Source organism: Sus scrofa, chromosome 13, assembly GCF_000003025.6.
Source record: "Sus scrofa isolate TJ Tabasco breed Duroc chromosome 13, Sscrofa11.1, whole genome shotgun sequence".
In the NCBI taxonomy this organism is placed as follows: Eukaryota; Metazoa; Chordata; class Mammalia; order Artiodactyla; family Suidae; genus Sus; species Sus scrofa.
In genome coordinates this window covers 29,368,288-29,388,057 of record NC_010455.5, presented here as the reverse complement: position 1 = coordinate 29,388,057, position 19,770 = coordinate 29,368,288, and the positions used below count along the sequence as shown (strand labels likewise).

The window sequence follows — 19,770 nt, the reverse complement described above, 5'->3', positions numbered from 1 at the left end:
GCTCACCTTGTAAAAATACTTAGAAAAGTCATTCTTAGTATGTGTGTGTGTATGTGTGTGAAATTTTCCAAGACAGTTATTTACAAAATGCCCTCACAATTTTACATGCTATTTTCTAAATGTACACTTAGCTGAAAGAACAAGAATACAATAAATTATTTTATAGAGTTTTTATTAAATGCATATTTTCTTCCAGGCAATTTGTAACTTTATACATACATAAAAATGTCATATATATGCGTGTATCTATATCTGTATGTTTCTATGTCTACATACGCAAATATCAGATATCAGAATATTTGAATTGACCAAGAAGTGAGGGTCATATGTCTAGTATGCATTTTCAACAGCCTTAAGAGCAAAAGAAAACACCCTTCCAGTTACTTCCTGTTGACAGCCACAGCCCTCAAGCTTCACATTTTGGAGCTGGAGAAAAATCAGTAGTACCTCTTATTCTGACCCCTTTATCGCCTGAGAGTCTTCTTCCTCTATGTTTCCCTACTTCATCTTTATAGTCTTAGCTACTCTCAAACTCAAAATAGTCTTAGGCATGTACAAAATAATGTAAATCGCAACTCCAAAAAAAAAAAAATATCATAATCCTCTCCTTGAAATGAATAAGTCCCTTAGTATTTGGGTAAAATTTGTTTGGAGCTGGCATCTTAGATCTAGTATATTTAAAACCCCACACTCAGCCTGAAACACGGAGGTTGGTGAATTTTATGTTTTGTGGCTTATAAAGCCTGAGGCAGCCTGTTTCCAAATGAGTGTGTCCTTCTTCCCTTTGCCTTTTGATAGTTGCATCCGGAATAGTGCTGCGCCCGGGGAGGCGGGACCCGTCCGTCAGGCTTCCCTCAGGTCTCTGGGACCTCTTTACTCAGTGCTTACAGAGCTCTGGATTTTTGTTAACTATATAATCAGTCCTCACTTAGACCTCATTTCTGCCCTGAAAGTATTCCTGGGCCTCAGGCTCATGCATTCTTAAAACTGGTGTTTCAAAGGCCCCTGGACTTGCTTCATGATCCAAGCTGGGAGCAAGAGCAGTCAGTGACCTTCAGCCCAGGGTCTGCCTGCCTAGGGCTGTGTTCAGCTCACAAAACTGGACCCTTCTTCTTCCACCTACTCCTGTTGTGACCCAGACCTCCTCCTCCTTCCACGTCAGTGTCTCTTTTAGGGCATCTCCAATGCTTGCCTGAAACCTTGGCGTTTTCTCTGACTCCTCTCTGCCCCTCAACACCAAGCCACATCTGCCCCAGGTTCTGCCGACTCTCATCCTAAAGCTGTGAAGATGCACCCCTCCTTCCCATCCCCCAGCCTCGACCTAAGTCGAGCCTCCTCCCTCAGATTGTTGCTGGTCTCCTTGCCTGCATGCTCACCTTTCCAGGTCATCCTTCGGTCATGGAATGAGCCTTCTGCAGCACCGGCCAGGAATCCCTGCTCTGCTCTCAGACTTTGATGAGCAATGCTGTCCAGGTTCCTCGTGGTCTAGCCCCATCCTTCCTCTGCTCCCCCAGCCATCCGTACGTCTGCCCACAGCCAAGCTTCGTCCGTGGCATGAACATCTGCAGAACTTATTAACCACACCTCAGAGGGGAGATCCCACATGGAAGGTGCCATTTCTTAACTGATCATGGGCGTGTCTTTTCTTCCCACGGCAAGAGAAGGGCCTATTTTAAACACATTTGCAACCTGGATGTTACCCTACACAGATAATAAACTCTACAATACTTTCCTCAATTCCTTTTGTTATTCTTGTTCAGGTAACCAAACTCAGCAATTAGCACCTCTCTGAGGATTTTTTGTTACATTGAGCTTCTGCAGTGAAGGCAGAGTTTGCCAATAAATTGACGTATGTGGAAGGGAGGCAAGAAGGTTGCTGTTTCATCAGTGTGTTTTGATTTGGCTTTCTGGAATTGGTGGGCTTGAAATATATAATATACTTGGAGCAGATGCCAAACGGATAGATGAAACTTAAACCCTCTATGACAGTAATTTCCTCTTTAAAAGAACTGTTCCCACCTGTGGTCTGCATCTAGAAACCAAGCCAGGTCACAAGCCGACAGAGATTTCCTGCTCCCCTGTGGACCGTGTGTAAACGGAGCTGACTCGATCTGGAGCCTCTGCCTGGAAGACTGGACAGCCTTTGCAGAAGCGTCTGACGATGTGCTTTCGGAAGAACCCTAAGAGGTAGCTTCGGAACTTCTCCCCGACGAAGGCGTAGATGATGGGGTTGATGCAGCAGTGTGTCATCCCCAGGGTCTCGGTCACCTGCATGGCTTGGTCCAGCCTGTTAGACCCACTGCAGTTATTCAGGCCAAAGAATTCCTGGAAGGTGCTCAGGAGAAGGACGATGTTGTAGGGAGCCCAGAAGAGAAAGTAGACAATCATGATGGCGAAGATGAGCCTCACAGCCTTGTGCTTCTTCTTCTCATTGCGGCACCGAAGCAGGGTTTTGAGGATTCCCGAGTAGCAGACGACCATGACGAGCAGTGGCAGGACCAGCCCCAAGATGACCATCTTTAATGTTTGGAAATTCTTCCAGAAGTGATACTGACTGGATGGAAAGTGAGGGCTGCATGTATAACGAGAACCCTCCTTTTGGGATTTGGTAAAGATGATGCCTGGGAGGGAGGCAAAGATAGCTACCACCCAAGTGACCCCACTCGTCACCACCCCGAAGGTGACCGTCCTGGCTTTTAAAGCGAACACAGCGTGGACGATAGCCAGGTACCTGTCGATTGTCAGGAGGATGATGAAGAAGATTCCAGAAAAGAAGCCTATGAAATAGAACCCTGTCAGAAATTGGCACATTGTATTTCCAAAGACCCACTGGTCTGCAGCATAGTGAGCCCAGAACGGGATGGTGAAGAGGAACAGCAGGTCCGAGATGGCCAGGTTGAGCAGGTAGATGTCAGTCATGCTCTTCAGCTTTTTGCAGTTGATCAGGATGAGGACAACCAGCAAGTTGCCCACAAACCCGAAGATGAACACCAACGAGTAGAGTGGGGGCAGGAGCCGGGCTGCAATTTGTCTCACATTGGTTTTTTGGCAGGGCTCTGACATCCCATAATCAATGTCATAGAAGGGACTCGTCGTTTGATAATCCATTTTGCCAGACCCTATAATAAAGAAGAGACCATTTACAAAGTCCTAGAATGTATTTAGTGATCCACCACGAATGCAAACCATCTCATACACAACTAAGGTTTTAAAAATTGACACATGTATTTCTACTAAGTTCCCTTTTTGGGTCACACAGTGAACTTTTACAGTAAGGGATGGTTTCTCACCAGCTTCTCTGCTCACTGGGTGGAGAACGTCACCTCAGCAGATGAAATCGGTTGTTACACAACCACGTGAGTGAATGAAGCTGTGATGACAATGTCCAGGATCTGACACTGTTTTACAGTCTGTTCTGAAGTTGCCGTTCCCTGGAGTAGGCTTTCACAGAGCACTATCACACGTGTGTTGGAAAGAATGAACAGTTCCCGGGGCACTCTGCATGCCGAGCACTTTTCTGAGCTTCACTTCCACTCACTCAGTGAATCCCCAAGGTGACCCAGCGAAGCAGGTCATGTTATTGTCCTGTTTTGCAAATAAGGCCCTCAGAGCACAGAGAGGATGAGTAGCCCCCGCAAAAACACATAGCGAGGCCACACCTGGTTTTGAACTCAGGCAGCCTGCACTCTTCATCGCTGTGGTCCCCTGTCTTTCACTCCTTGGTGAGAGAACTAAAAGCGGGACCATCAGTCTGGCGCCTCGATGTAGTCAGAATGAAACAGGCAGATGCCCAAGACTTCGAGACGGTCATAGGAGCCAGCAGCTAGCTGTAAAGTCCAGGCTGCCATTCTCAGTTTCTCTGAAGTTTCTTCTATGATTGAGAGCTCCCAAACACACCCCAGAAACGGCCAAGTGGCCAACGTTCCATCTCCCATCCTGCATCCTGGGATAGATAGCTCAGTCCCTTCGCAACCCACTGATTGGCTTGGTCTGTTTGAAGTTCCACTGCTTGCCTGAGAACTCTCTGTGATTAATCCTGGTGAGTCCTGAGATCCCGGTCCCTCAGACTAGGTGGCTGAGAGAAGCACATGGAAAAATCTCACATTCAAATTCTGAGCCAGAAAGAGAATCACTCATGAAATGTGCTGAAAAACTTGATTTGATATTTGTAATTTGATACTAATTTGGCAATTTTCAGGCTTCCTTCTTGGCAAAAAAAAAAAAAAAAAGAAAGAAAGAATGAGACTTAGATCATCTTGGGCACACGTTCAGAGGGCATCCCCTGAAGGAGGTTTTAGTTCTCTTCACCATTCTTACCAGGAGACAATTTCCCAAGGTTTTGGCCGGGAATCATCCTCTCCCTGAAAATCTTTCTTCTGAAAAATGAGGGTTTTTGTTTTTGTTTTTAGGTAGCATTGTTCCCTATAAAGTCTTTCATTCATAATCATGTTTTGTATCTTTTGATGTTATCACAGTCTGAAACTCATTCTAAATTCTAACTTTTTCCTTATCTTAAAGATTACATTTTAAGATAGTTCAATGGGCACCTGGTGTTTCTCTAATGTCTCCTCTGGTTTCCTGTAAAGGCCTTTACTCATCACACAAACCGAGCGAAGTAATAGACAGAGTGGCTGAGAGGTGACTTACCGGGAGAGATTCTTGAAGGGGAACGGATGTCTCAGCTCCTCTGACCAGCTGAGCTGTGCAAATCAAACATATAGACAGCATAAAAGTAGGAAATGCACAGTTTCTTCTGAGACGGGGGGCGGAGTTTTAGCGAATAAGTGTGTTGCAGCACACAAAAATACCCATCAGAGAATAGCCCCCTCCTTTTTTTTTTTTTTTTAAAAGCAGAGCCTTAAATAGACTAGAAAATCTCTGGTCTGAAAGTTTATTCACGAGTTTCCCTGATTACACAATTTCTTTTTGGTTCTCAGTTCATCCTGCGACACAGTCAGTTAGAAAACAGAAAGAATGGAAAGATATTAGAGTGAGATGAATATTCATTTCCATTTGGTCAAGAGCCCTAGTTTTACTGAAAGGAACTGTTGTCCAAGAGGCAGGTGATGTGTATAAGACCACAGGGCTTATCGGGGGAGGCTAGTGGGATGAGAGATGCTGACTCCCTTACTGTTTGTCTTCCAGGAGAGCCAGTTAGAACCAATTTTAAAGTGAAGGGAACACCTCACATTCATCCAGTGCACCCCTTTATCTGCCATCCTGCCATCCCCCCTTGGCTACCACAACTCACATGCATATACTCACCACCCAGTATTGTTTTCCTCTGCAGACTAAAATAACTGGTTGCTTCAGGGTTTTAACTCACCTGTGAGCTAATCATGTGGCCCATCTTCCTCTGGATCAAGCATCCTGGTGCATGTCATTATGAATTTTCACTCTTCCTAATCACCATTTTTGCAGCCCTTCAGGTCAGCAGGCATTTGTGGGTGTCTGTCCTCTCCCAGGGATATAGGCAGCAGAGTTCCTCACTCCAAGGGTACAGTCTTTCTGGAATTTCTTTCTTTTTTTTTTTTTTTACAGCCACAGCTGTGATACCTGGAATTTCTGTGAGAATTTTTCCACATGAAACAGGCAACAAACAGCAGATGAATAGGGTCGGTTCAGGATTCTTCTTCAGTCCTAAATGCGGTCATACCAAGCTTTCTTGGCGTGGTTGGTTACTTATCTGAAAACTTTGGGACTGTTTGTTGACTGCAGAACTGAGAACCTAGCAGAGAGCCAGCCCTGAGCCACAAGAGCGCCCCCTGGGGGCTTCTCTTTCCTCTGCCACAGAATAAGAAGCACTGGCTTGTGATCTGAGGGGACCCCAGACCTGTGGATATTGCCAACACAGGATAGAGCAAGTGGCCTCTTGCTGTCAGATTGCCTGGGCTCCAAGCCCGGCGCTGCCCTCAGCTTTCTTATCTGTGGGATGTGACCATTGATAGTTACCTCATGGGTTTGTTGGGAGGATTCCAACCTGGGTTTGTTGCCTGGAATTTAGCATATAATACACACTCGATAAACACAGATTCTTAGTTACTCACTGGTCCTTTCTTAGATTTATTATATAAAATTCTTATGAAATTGGTTCCCTGGGGTCCTTGTCTGGAGCAGATTAGTGTCGTCAAGCTGGAAGCTGAGAGGGAGAAGCTAATGTCTGGTGCTTACAGAAGAGGGGGACATGACTGCTGGGGAAAGCCAGAAACACACAGAAAAAGCCAGGAGCTTGTAATCACAGTCGGGACAGTGAGTCATGATGGAAATGTTCCAGTCATCCCTGGATGTGTGACTCAAGAGGCAGCGATTGAGAACTGGACTCTAGTCAGGCGTCTGGATTGAACCCCCAGCTTCACTCATTATGACTTGGTTTGAACAAGTTACTGAAACTCTCCAGGCCTTAGTTTGCTTACCTGTAAAATGGGCAAAAAATAAAAAAACCCAAAAAACAAACAAAAAAAACACCCCACAAACCTAACTCAATAGATCTGTGGTGAAGATCAAATGACAGAATGAGTGTAGTGCTTTTCCTAGGTGCCTGCCCTTTGTGGGCTAGTTAAGCAGGGACAGAGTACAAAGTATGCTTGAGGAAGAATGTGAAAAGAGTACAAAACTGGTAGCAAACAAGGGAATATAAAATTTCACAGGAGGTAGGTAACATAAATATAGTTTGGGCTGGCAGAAGAGAAGCCTTGTGTTCACTGGTGATAGACTGGTAGAGCCCTCAGATGCTGATGGACAAGTGATACTTTTCTGTATGTGGCAATAGTTGGCTTGTACTCACTCCACCTTGCGGAACTAGGGCTTGGCCTTGTGGTCTGTGGGTCTGTCATGGGGTGGCTGAGGACTTGAGGGCAGTCACCCCCAGAGGGCAGTGTGGAGTAGCGGAGGAGGCTTGGCGTCCCCCAGACTGTGCTGCTGACTGGCTGTGTGCACTTGGCCAGATACTTCCTCCCTCTCAGCTTCCATTTCCTCATCTGTCAAATGATGTGTGAGACTTGGGGGCCTCAGGGGAGCTCCCTCCTTAAATACAAAATGACTCCATGGCCAAGTTGGTTTGAAACAGACACATTTGGGCAATGCAGAGTGAGGGTTCATAGGCTGACACAAGGAAGCACAGTGTGGCAGAATATGTGACCCCCCCCCTTAGGTCACCTCTCCAGATAAGGGTCCGTCCCAGGGATGCATAGGAAATGAGGACCCTGGAAGGGTCTTCAGCCTTTAACCAGTGAAACATTGCTCTGGATACAACAGCAGCAGCATACCAGTGGTTTATCATGCTGTGACTTAGTTTCACAGTCTCTGCTTCTCTTTTTACATTGACCCTCTCAGTTTCCCAGTTTGCAGGGCTCTGGTTCTGATATTTATGGCATCCAGACTCCCCGTGAGAAATGATCTTTGGATTGGTTTGCCACTCTAGACTTTTATTTTTTTTAATAGAAGTATAGTTGATTTACAATGTTATGTTAATTTAATGTGTTTAACAAAGTGAGTCAGAGATGTATGTTCTTTTTTAGATTCTTTTCCCTTGTAGATTATTATAAGATGCTGAATGTAGTTCCCTGTGCTGCACAGTAGGTCCTTGTTGGTTATCGGCTTTGTAGATGTTAGTGGGTATATGTATATTCCAAACTCCTAATTTATCCCTCCCCCCTTTCCCTTTGGTAACTATAAGTTTGTTTTCTATGTCTATGAGTCTGTCTCTGTTTTGTAAACAAATTCATTTATGTCCTTTTTGTTTTTTTATATTGCACTTATAAGCAGTAGCATATGGTATTTGTCTTCCTCTGTCTGGCTTACTTTATATGATCATTGCTAGATCCATCCATGTTGCTACAAATGGCTGCCACTCTTGACTTGATGTCTGTGTTGGGGCGTGTCTGACGCCAGCCCCCTTGTGCGGTACTGGCCAGCCTTTCCACAGCTGCTCCGCGTCTTATCATTGCACCCATGTTCCAGGGGCTGCTGCTCTCACCTTGCCCCATGCCATCTCTGGACCGAGACTCAGAGCATCATTTATAGGATGGGGTGGCAGGGGGTGCATTGAATCTTCTCCTTGGGTTCCCAAGGGCCAGCTGCATGAGCATAGTGGGCTGATACCCTGCCACACAGCAGCTCACACTGACTCTTACATTATTGCCAACAGTGAGCTGGGCTGTGAACATAGCAACTGATTCTTTTAGTTTTGAAAACAAATGTCTAATTATAAAACTGACACATGCTCACTCTATGAAGTTAGGAAAGACAGAAAAATAGAAAGTAGGAAAAAAATTAGACATATTCTCACAATCCCAAAACAGTCCCTCTTAACACTGTTTTAATCCAGACCTTCTCCCATGTGTGTGTGTGTGATATAGTGTTTTTGCCTTTTTAGGGCCACACCCATGGCATATGGAGGTTCCCAGCCTTGGGGTCTAATCAGAGCTGTAGCCACCAGCCTATGCCACAGCCATAGCAATACCAGATCTGAGCTGCGTCTGCAACCTACATCACAGCTCATGGCAACACTGGATCCTTAACCCACTGAGCGAGGCCAGGAATTGAACCCGAAACCTCATGGTTCCTAGTCAGATTCATTTCCACTATGCCATGTGTTGTTATTTCTTTAGGGCTGCACCTGTGGCTTATAGAAGTGCCCAGGCTAGGGGTCGAATTGGAGCTGTAGCTGCCAGCCTACACCACAGCCACAGCAACATGGGATCCGAGCTGCATCTGGAACTTACACCACAGCTCATGGCAGCGCCAGGCCCGGGATTGGACCTGTGTCCTCATGGATGCTAGTTGGGTTCTTTAGCCACTGAGCAATGGCATCTCCTCCTGTGCATATTTCTGATTAATTGTTCTCACACATACCAGTTCTTTATGTGGCTCTTTTTTTTCTTTACTTTTCTTTTTCTTTTTTTTTGGCCAAAGATTTCAGTATAGGCTTTTCCTCATGTCGTTAAAACTTCCTTATAAATGCAGGTCTTTAATTGTTATTTTAAATTGAGGTGTAACTTACAAGCGGCAAAGCACACTTGTCCTAGGTGTACATCTTGGTGAGGTTTTGATACACACACACACCCATGGAAGCACTGCCCTGATTGAGGTGGGAGGGAGTAGCCCTGTCACCCCAGAAGGCAGGAGCCATTGTGACTTCTATGCATGGATTAGGTGTGCCTGTTTAACTTCATATAAATGGAATCACAGACACTCTCCTCTTTCTGTCTGGCTTCTTCTGTTCCTTAGCATGCAGTAAGGCTATGTGACAGAGCTCTGCTATTAGAGCATTGAGTGAAACTTTCCATGGTTCCCTAGCATGGACAGCATGTTTTGAGTGTCAGCGTCAGTGCTCTCATATCTCCACCAAGGAGGAAGTTCCAGTGTCCACAAAGCCCCCTTCACCAGAGGTCCTTAAACAAATAGGAAGAATCCCTCCCCCAACAACCAGTGTCACACGTTGCCACCTGGGTGCTTCAGCAGTCATGCCGGGGTCTCAGGACTCCCAGTGCCCCTTCGTCCTCTGCCCCAGACCCCTGGCGGATGGGGCTGGGAGGCTGCCGTGCCATCCTCTCCACTCCCGCTGTGTCTGTCCATTAGACCCTTCTTGGTATGACCGAGTTCCCCAGTCCATGCACCATGTCCTCCGCCCCATGCAAGTCATCAGCCCTAGTAGTCACGTACAGGCGGTCCTCCACATTGCTTCATGAGATATGTCCAGACTTGGTGGAAACCCCCTAACTCCACCAGGAAGTCTGCTCTATGCATTTTGGGTATTTCTTTCAGATCAGTGCCCAGACCTGGGCCTAACGCAACCTTATGTGTGGCAACAGAAGTCTAATGTACTGATTAAGATGTATACTAGATGTGCTGTGATCTTCATTGGGTCAGGTCACACCTGAAGCTCTGTGTTCAGCTCTCTGCATAACAGGATATTATGAAGGACTTTTCCTGTTGCCCCAGAACAGGCAACTATGGCCTGAGGCTGAGGGCAAAGAGGTGTTAAGTTCCCTGCAGTTCTACAAAAAACCACTGACACCTGGGATCACACACTTCCCCTGAGGGCTTCCTAAGAGTGACAGAATCAGCCCTGTGCCCCTAGTCACCATGACAACCCCCCTCACCTCGTCCTGTCTAAGGAGACAAGATTGGACAGGAAAGGGTTGTAAAATTGGGTGGGGTTGATGGGAAGGAGGGTGGGGTTCCCCCTCCCCATGCCAAGAGAGGGGTTCTGAAAGAACCTCATGAGGAATGAGGGCTTGCGGAAAGGGGAGGCAGGCACCTCACTCGTGGGCAGGCCATCCACTGGGCCGCGAAGCAGCTGAGAGGGAAGAGGAGTTGGAGACAGGTGATGGTAGAAACAAGGCATGGCAGTGAGGCAGCAGGGCTGTCCCAGGGATGTCAGGTTATAAACGCGGTGCTAGAGTGATGGTGTCTGGAGAGATTTCCAACTTCAGCCACTCAACACACCCAGGGCCAGCCCTCCCCTAAATTCACAGGCTGCCTTGTAGAGGTCAGTGTACCAGCTCAGATACCTCTTCTCTCGTGGTGAGTTTTCCTCTTGGCCGTCCTCGGTGGCCTTTGCTGCTGGCCAGCCTCACCTGAGGCCATTTCACTTTGTCAAGTAATTTTAATAACGAAAAAAAGCAAATTAGAAAGATGGCATGTTGATGGCTTACTCCCAGGAGCCTGCAGGGCCCCTCTGAGAAATGCTCAAACCACCCCACTGCTTTGAACCTCACAGGTCAAGGAGGCTGGCATGGGGTGGACTGTGTCAAGTCCCATCTCCACCAAAAGGTCTTACAATACCCATCCTCTAGAATGGTCATCTTTCCCGACATTGGCCTGACTCAAACAGCCCACTCAGATGTTCTCCTGGAATGAAGGAGACTTGAGGTCTCCACTTCTAGAGATGGAGATGGTTGGCAACCTTTAAGTGGCAGTTTCTTGGTGGCAATAAAATCCTGTTGTAGCTGTTATTACTCTGATGCAGGACTGTCATTGATTTAGTCACTCTCTCCTTGGGGCTGTCAAAAAATGTCACATACCCCTCTCTGTGTGCTCTGCACGGTGCATCGTGCTGTTTAATACTCCATTCTCCCCCCGGCTTCTTCCTATCATCAGCCCTGGACTTGGAGGTCTGAGGGCATGGGAACAAACATAGCTGTCTTTTCATACCCACCCCAGCCTGGCACACTAGGAGTGTTTGTCGCATTGAATTCCATGATGGAAAAACAGATGGACACTTGTCCAAATTTTATTTACGAAGGCAATGTGTACTGTATGTGTTAGTTAACTTTTGTGCATCTTCGCAAGTCACCCCCACAACTCAGGGGCTTAAAACAGCAAACTCGAACCTCTTAACCTGTGACATGTGGCTTCTGTGTGGCTGGGGCCCTGGCTCTGCTCTCTGTATCTTCCTGCTCACTCAACAGGCACCTGGGCTGAAGGAGCCATGGTCTGGGATGGGTCTCCCTGCGGCTGAGCAGAGAGAGCCAGAGGCTGCACCCAACCACTTCAGACTCTGCTGCGATGAAGCAGATGTCAGTTCTGCTCACTTGCTGTTGGCTGAGCGGCCTATGGGTGGGGTAGAGGTTCTCCCTCCAGGAGGGCACACTGCAAGTCATGTGGCAATGGCGAGGGCAGGTGTGTCAGGTCACGCAGAGGAAGGAGTGAAGAGTTGTCAACGGTAAGGACAATCTGTCCCACCACAGCATAACACAACAGGCAGCTTAAAAAAATTTTTTTTATTGTGATAAGACTACAACATGAGATTTACCCTTTTGATAGATTTTAAAGTATGCAATACTGTTCTCTATAGGCAGACTGTTTTTGTAAAGCAGACATTGAGGACTTACCTCGTATAGCTGAAATTCTGTGTATGCTGATAAAAGGATAAAGTAAATGTGGTCTCTATGTATATGGAATATTGTTTAGCCTGAAGAAAGAGGGAAATCCTGCAATATCTGACAGCATGGATGGAACCAGAGGCCATTGTACTAAGGGAAGTAAGCCAGACCCAGAAGGACATGAACGGAGCAGTGCTACTCATATGAGGAATCTAAAATCGTCAGATTCAGAGAGAGAAAGAATAGAATGGTGGTTGTCAGAGTGTGGGAGGAGGTCACAGGGGTTGGTAATCAGACAGGTTTTTTAAAAAATGGTGTAGTTAGAGCATTGATTCATTTTCCAAGTCATAGTCTTTTTAAACAGTATTTACATTTCATCATCATCAAAACAGAATGTAATGTATTCATTAGGATAATACAAGTACCTGAAGGTGAAATGCCCCACCCAGGGATCACACTGCTTTCTGAAACCTTCTCTAGCCATAAGACAAGAAAGGAAAACTATAGTGACGTCCAACTCCCCAGCTGCTGGGTTCCAGGAGCCCTGTGTTTCACGCTTGCATCAGATCGGAATGCAAATAAATGTACACTCTAACTTGACTCAGTCAAGATGAAAGTCTTTGCTTACTGAAGTGACCTTCTTCAACTCCCCTTCTTTACAAATAGGCTTTAAAACTTTTGACTAGGCGTCAGCTTGAATTAGGAGTTCCCCCTGGCCAAAGGGGGCAATTTGACCTGTTTGGATTGGGCAAAGTATGAAGCATTTAAATAGGATTACATCCATGATTCTCTAGTCTTCATGATGATGCCAAAAAATTTTTTTGGTAGCAAGTCAGAGAGAATAAAAACACAGTTGAGATGAGTTGTGACCCAGATATTATTTAGATTCTATGTCACCATAAGCTAGTAAACCCATAGATCATATACCTCCAACTCGCTGATTAACATCTATTTATGTTGAACCAGCAGGCTCCCAAACATACCATGTGCTCCACAATCTTAAGCCAAACACCAGAATTGTGTCTATGACTAATACAGTGGTTTTAGCTTGGCATAATAGTAACTCTTAAAGTGATACTTTACCACAATTGCAAGTTGCAGTTTTCAGCTTTAAATTAATTTTTACTTTACCTTAAGAAAGTATACGTATGTATCTGAATGTTGCCTATATCCAGAAATGAGGTGCCAGAAGGTAGTTTGGAAAACATTTTTTTCCCAGCCTATCTAACAGTCTTCCTCATCTAGGTAATTGACCCTGAGGTCACGGGCTGATGTACGATTTCCAAAGTGGACCCCTTCTTTGCTCTGAGCACACACCCTGTGTCCCCAGTGACTGTTTTCCCTCTCTCAGGCCCCAAGAGGGGTTTCCTGTTACACATTCTCCCCACAGCTGCTCTCCTGGACCTCCACAAACTGGCTTTTGGGGTGGGGCAATCCTATAGGCAGAGTTATGTGGTAAAGGCTACGGGGGACAGTTGGGCAAGGGCAGCAGGAAGGAAAGAAACATGTCAGAGCTAGAGACACGAGGCCTTCTAGGGGTTTTCATGGGTCCTCCTGCAAGCTCGCCCGACCACCTCTGATAAAGGAACTTAGAAGTGCCCACCCCTTTCTCAAAGTCACTACCTCCATCCCTCCCTTTCCCTAGAAAGACCAAAACGGGCTTTTGTTTTTCTTCTCATTATGGATTAGGCATATTTTATAAACAAACATTTGATACATTTTTGTAGAGGAGGATGAGGCCTAAGAAGCATGTGAACAATAGCGCTTATTTAACAGATTTCAAATGTAGCGTTCATGGTTGTTACAGCCAAACCATCCTAAAGCAGACACGTGTCATGCACTTAGCAGAAGGGGATCAGGGGTCCCACTCAAGCTCCTGGAAAGAAAGTTCAGACAGTTCTCAAGCTCTCCATGATCTGGGGAAGCCTTCAAAGTTAAAGATGGTAGGAGACGGAGCTAAGGGCCAGTGCCTGGCTGGGCAGTGAACCCCTCACCTGCATCCTCATCCATGCTCAACCATGCTCACACTTCCGCCTCATCCTCCTCGGTCCTGACCCCCCTCACCCTCATTCTGTTCACCCGTGCCTGTCCTTTCTCTCCCCCACCTCCAGCTGATGAAAGGGATTGATTAAAGAGATAGGTAGAATCAGAGAGGGAGCGAAGAAGTGGTAAAGAGGAGGGAAAGAGCAGAGCACAAGGCGAAGTGACGTTTTCCAGGAGCTGCGATGAGCTCATTGGAGGGTCCAAGTCTCTGCCTACAGTTGTCCTGGAACATTCCCTGAGCACCTGTTGGCTCTACAGGGAGTGACGTAAGTCTCTCTTGGGTCACACAACCCTGTGGTTCCCGGGCACTTGCTTTAGAGACTTAAGAGTCCTGTTCAACAAACCCTGGAAGCCTTTTATTCTACATAGATTGTGTATGTATGCGAACTGCCACTTCTCTACAAGGCAGCTGAGACTTCTTGCTCCCCAGTGGAAGGTGTGTATGTTGAACTCATTCGATCTCCTGTCTCCCCGTAGAAAACTGGGCATTGTTTGCAGAGGTGTTTGGCAATGTGCTTTCGGAAAAACACGGAGAGGTACCTTCTGAACTTCTCCCCGACGAAGGCGTAGATGATAGGGTTGATGCAGCAGTGCGTCAGCCCCAGCGTCTCGGTCACCTGCATGGCTTGGTCCAGCTGACTGCTGTTCTTACAGTTACTCAGGCCAAAGAATACCTGGAAGGTGCTCAGGAGAAGGACGATGTTGTAGGGAGCCCAGAACAGAAAGTAGACAATCATGATCACAAAGATGAGCCTCACAGCCTTGTGCTTCTTCTTCTCATTGCGGCACCGAAGCAGGGTTTTGAGGATTCCCGAGTAGCAGACGACCATGACGAGCAGTGGCAGGACCAGCCCCAAGATACTCCTCATTATTGTATGGAAATTCTTCCATGCTAGTGGAAAATAAGGGGCACAGGCGTAACCAGAATGTTCCTCTTGGGATCTGATAAAGATGATGCCTGGGAGGGAGGCAAAGATAGCTACCACCCAGGTGACCCCGCTGGTCACCACCCCGAAGGTGACCGTCCTGGCTTTTAAAGCGAACACAGCGTGGACGATAGCCAGGTACCTGTCGATTGTCAGGAGGATGATGAAGAAGATTCCGCCAAAATAACCAATGTGATACAGCCCTGTGAAAAATTTACACATTATGTTCCCGAAGACCCACTGGTCTGCAGCATAGTGAGCCCAGAACGGGATGGTGAAGAGGAACAGCAGGTCCGAGATGGCCAGGTTGAGCAGGTAGATGTCAGTCATGCTCTTCAGCTTTTTGCAGTTGATCAGGATGAGGACAACCAGCAAGTTGCCCACAAACCCAAAGATGAACACCAGTGAGTAGAGTGGGGGCAGGAGCAGGGCTTCGATTTGTCCCACGCTGGTTTTTTGGCAGGGTTCACTGTAGTCATAGTCATAACTGGTGGTGGGTTCTTCATCGTTCCCCTTGATATTCATTGTAAGCAGAGAGTGAGATGTGGGCAGCACGTTGTGGCTGAACCGGGAAAGCGTGTCGTTGCCATCCATCTTCCTCTGCCCTGTAAGCAGAGAACGGAATGATGATGCACAATACAATGGCTGCAATCCCTCATCTTACCAAGGTCCCTGCTCCACTTAAGCAACGCCCCAGGCTTTGTCTTTGCTTCACAGCCATCTCCTTGAGAGCGTGTGTGCCAGGCCATCACTTCCCTTTATTCCTGGTTGCAGACACCAGTCATCTCCCCACAGCCATTTCCCAATACCCCTGGCCTTCCCAGAGAGCCTGACTCTCATGATAAGGCTGGCCATGCTGGACGCTTGCTAGCTCAGCCTCCTCTGCAGTGGCACAAGGCCTGTGACCTATTCCTGGGTGATGGCATATAAGGGGACTCCTCAAGGGGGCTGCAGGAGATGCTCACAATAAGTCATTATGAGTTGCAGTTTCTGTTCCTTGCCACTCAAAGTGTTCTGATACCTCTGTCAACTTTCTGCCTCCATCATCCTGCCAAAATTTCTCGTGCTAGAGTTGAGATGACAACCCATTTTTTAAACACTCTAGTTTTTAGTCTCATCCTCGTCAAGCATTTGATCCTTCTGACTTTTTCCATTTAAAACTCTTTTGGCTTCCAGGAGGTTAGTGCTTGTCTCATCATTTTTTAATTTTCTTTGTTGGTGTCCCCTCCTCTCACCCACACTCTAAGAAGTCTCTACACACCATTTCTTTACCTTTTACCTTTTTACCCTTGCTCCAAAGTTCTTCCTGAATTGTGTTGTCTAATCTCAAGGTTCTAAGTTTCCTGTAGGCTACTGTTTCCCAAAGCTTTGCCTTTCAGTCCCACCTCAGAGTTGAATTTTTCATTGCCTTCTGCATATCTCCCCATGGATCTATTAATTTAACCAATATTTATTGAGCACCTACTAGGAGCCAGGGTCTCTTTCAGGCACTGGAGATACAGTGGAGGGCAAAGTGGGTATTGTATGGGTGCCTCACATTCAACACCCCCGCCCCCAATCATTGCTTCAATTTGTGGATTCTTTATTTTGGCAATTGTCATTTACTCCATTGCCTAAGAAATAAGATTTGACATGGTCCTGGGTCCCCTCCTCTTCAGAAGATTAGGAGCCAGGCCTTTGGAGTACATAGACCTAGATTTGAATCCTGCCTCCAGCCTGCAAGTTGTGTAATAATGGGGCTAATTACTTCTTCAACTATCAGCTACTTTATGTATAAAATATTCACTGTGCTGAGTTGCTTTGGAAACAGAGGCCTGGTGCATCACCCAGTACAGAAAAATGCTCCACATTATTATTACTATGTCAGTTCTACCTCATAAACTCCTCGGATTCATTCCCTCTGCATCACTTTCAGCTGCCACTTTCTTGCCTTCTATGCTTCTTATTTCTGGCTTTGCTGGGCCTTTTCATTTGCTCATGCCTCCTGCCTAGCCATGCTCCTTTTCAGTCTGTCTTCTCTAAAGCTGAAATTGTATCAGGCACTTCTCAGTTTCAAACTGGTGTTGCCCCACGATTTGTATGTGGTGGGGCCTCAAAGGCAGTGCGCAGACTACTCATCATGGCTTCTTCCCAGCTTCATCTCTAATCACTTCTCCAGTCCCAGATCCTGTGCTCCAGCCATATCTGTCCTTTTCCATTTCTCTCAGACTCACCATTTCCTGCAGGCTTCAGTGGTTTTGCACAAGCTTGCCCCTCTGCCTAGAATGGCCAGTGAATTCCCCTTCATCCTGCACTGCCTTCTGCTCAAATTCCCCTTCTCTGTGAAGTCCAGCCCCCCTCCTCTGTCAGATCACTCTTATCATCTGATAACACTATGCATGCTGCATGCCTCCAAATAAGGACGTTATCAAAGACTAGGTCATGTTTCCACCTTCAGCTCTTATGGTCACACCTGGCTAAAAGAGGCTCTGAAAAAATACACAAAACTCATTATAATAAGTAGGACAACTAACATCATTTGACGTGGTTCTCAAGAACATTCATTTTTTTCCTGGGAGTGACAGTGAATTTATTTTCCTCTGTGTACACACACCTCATTCTTCAATTTAACAGATCTTGCATTTCACATCATTGAACCAGATTCCTGAAATCTACAGTGACTAAGTAAGATCTCTGATTAAACTTGGGGAAAAAAATGTATCCACCTAAAAAATTATAGTCATGAATTGTATGAACTCCAGGTGCTGTGCTAAATACTTTGCATGGTTAAATAATTTAATCCTTGCAAGAGTTTTGTGAAATAAGTGTACACTTTACAACTGAAGAAGTACAAACTTGGATGAACTAAATGATTTTTCCCAAACCCACAAAGCAAGTAATAGCTGAGCTGGAATTTGAACCAATTTCAAAGGCCCTCAGGGGTTTTCCTCTTCTGGCTTTGAGAGCAGAGATGAATGTAGAACAAGTAATGGATTTTCTAGTTATTCTTCCATGCCTTGAACAGAGTTTCTTTGGCACTTAGCCTAAAAATCCACACCCCCACACATGCACACACACACACACACACACACACACACACACGCCAGAAAGTGAGCTCCATAAGAGCAGAGAGATTTCTTTTGCAATGAGATATCTTAGTGCTCTTGAACCCAGCCTGGCACAAAGAAGCTGCTAAATAAATATCAATTGAAAAAGTGAATAACAGAGAACTAGCAGGCTGCAAGCTGCTGAGAAAAAAAAAAGGCTCCTCTGTGGCCTACACCCCCAGGTTATCCAGGGGGAGATCTTATAAAAAACTTAAATATCGGGGATCCTTATCATCTCATAGCACTGAGCACACAACCCCTTAGCTGCAGCAAGTCCATCAGACTGTCCTATAACTAACCACAGGGCTTAGTTTCCTCATCTTTTTGGGCAGGTTTGGATTGAATCAGTGGTTCTGAAATGCTGGTCTACAGTACCAGACAGGAAACCTGTCAGAAATGTGCAGCTCAGACCTTTGCTGTGGTGATTCAAATTGAGGAGGGGAGGCTGGTGGCAAATTGCCCCAACCATTTATTTCCACCATGTGTTTCCTAGGCTTTTTGTTTTCATGCTCTGGCCTCTCAAGTGCCAGCCACCTTCTCCTTTTTATTACCTATCTCCTCTCACCCTAGCACACCTCGCTCATATCACAGCAGACACTCAGCAAGGTGGCGGAAGGGCACTGGTTTAGGTGTCACTTTCAAGTGTTGAAAGACACATTATCCAGAATTGATTCGAAGCTGCCTCTAAGAAAAGTGAATTCCTCACTTCAGCCTCTGAATTGAGGCAAGAGGTGAATTTTGGTTCAGGGCCTGGACTATTACATATACGCACTACAGGGGGCAAAAATTCAGGGGGAGGGGAGCAGTAGTTGAAAAGCCTGATTGTCCTACTTTCTTAATTGTCCTCTGTTAGCACACTCTTTCCTACCACCTGAGCCCTAGGGCGGGGCGGGGGTGGGGTCTCACTCTGCTCTGTGCTTCCTCACTGCCATCTGTGTCTCTCTAACATTCAGAGAGGTGCAGACACCGACCTCCACCCCTTTATCCCCAAATGACCATCCCCCAAGTTCCTGGGCTATACAGACACCCAGGGTGCTCCCAGTCCCTGCATCTCTAGCACTGATGCTTTGAGCCTTTGATTCATAAAGTATGGAAAAAGCACCCCCCAACTCACCGGTCTGTTGCTTCTTCCAAGTGGCACTGATGTGTCAGGCTTCTCAGCAACTGAACCAAACAGAACTGGAGGTAGAAACTTGGTGTGCAGAAGTAGGAAATAAAGTTTCCTGCAGAGTGAGAAGGCGGAGATACAAGGGCGAGTGATGGTAAAGATTTGAAAACAAAGAGTGATGTAGTTCTTCTTTTCCAGCCAGGAACATTGTACACTGGGCTTAGGTCTCCAGAGTAGAATTCATTTTGAAATCTTGCTTATGCAACTTTGAGGTTGAATCGGACACACCCTGTATCTGCTCCTGGGTATAACGACTCTGGGCTTCTTTGTGTTGTGGGTCTCTATATCTGAAAATCTTTCACTGACTTCTGCCAGTAATAATTTGCATGAAGCAAGCTCACAAGAACCTCATCTCCCAGATGATGAATGCTAACAGGGCCTGCTGGTGATGGTGAAGGGAATATGACTATGTTTTATGTGATCATATGCACTAATTTCAGTGATACCATGGATTTGGGATTTGGTTGGAAATCTTATTTTGATAGGGCTTTTTAATGAAAAGGGAATGCTAAATGGCCTTGTATCAGAGATGTCCTTAACAAAAGGGTCCTTAGTTGTTCCCTTCCTTAGAAAGAAGTTTTGCACCATTGAGATTCTGGGAAGATGGTGGAGTGGGAAGCACCAGGAATCTCTGTCCTCACCTAGACAGCAGTTCCACTGGCAGAATCTGTCTGAACTAACCCTTTTGGAACTCTGGAGTCTATTGAGGGCATGCAACT

The 19,770-nt window shown here is 46.2% G+C and overlaps 2 protein-coding genes across 3 annotated transcripts; both read right to left on the bottom strand.

Annotated features, from left to right (window-relative positions):
- On the bottom strand, nt 156-5,675 carry CCR5 (chemokine (C-C motif) receptor 5). 2 transcript variants are annotated; one of them, XM_013981569.2, is made up of 3 exons: nt 5,327-5,675; nt 4,648-4,700; nt 156-3,119 (listed from the first exon to the last, which is right to left on the bottom strand). In XM_013981569.2, exon 3 carries the CDS (start codon nt 3,106-3,108, stop codon nt 2,050-2,052), a length of 1,059 nt encoding a protein of 352 aa, XP_013837023.1. In that variant the 5' UTR covers nt 3,109-3,119; nt 4,648-4,700; nt 5,327-5,675; the 3' UTR covers nt 156-2,049.
- CCR2 (C-C motif chemokine receptor 2) lies at nt 13,494-19,323 on the bottom strand. Its single transcript, NM_001001619.1, is given in 2 exon segments — nt 13,494-15,402; nt 18,998-19,323. A coding segment is annotated over 1 exon segment (1,122 nt). The 5' UTR covers nt 15,392-15,402; nt 18,998-19,323; the 3' UTR covers nt 13,494-14,269.

What these genes read in the sequence shown, in the direction of transcription:
- CCR5 (XM_013981569.2), bottom strand. Translation starts at nt 3,108, where the DNA reads ATGGATTATCAAACGACGAGTCCCTTCTATGACATTGATTATGGGATG.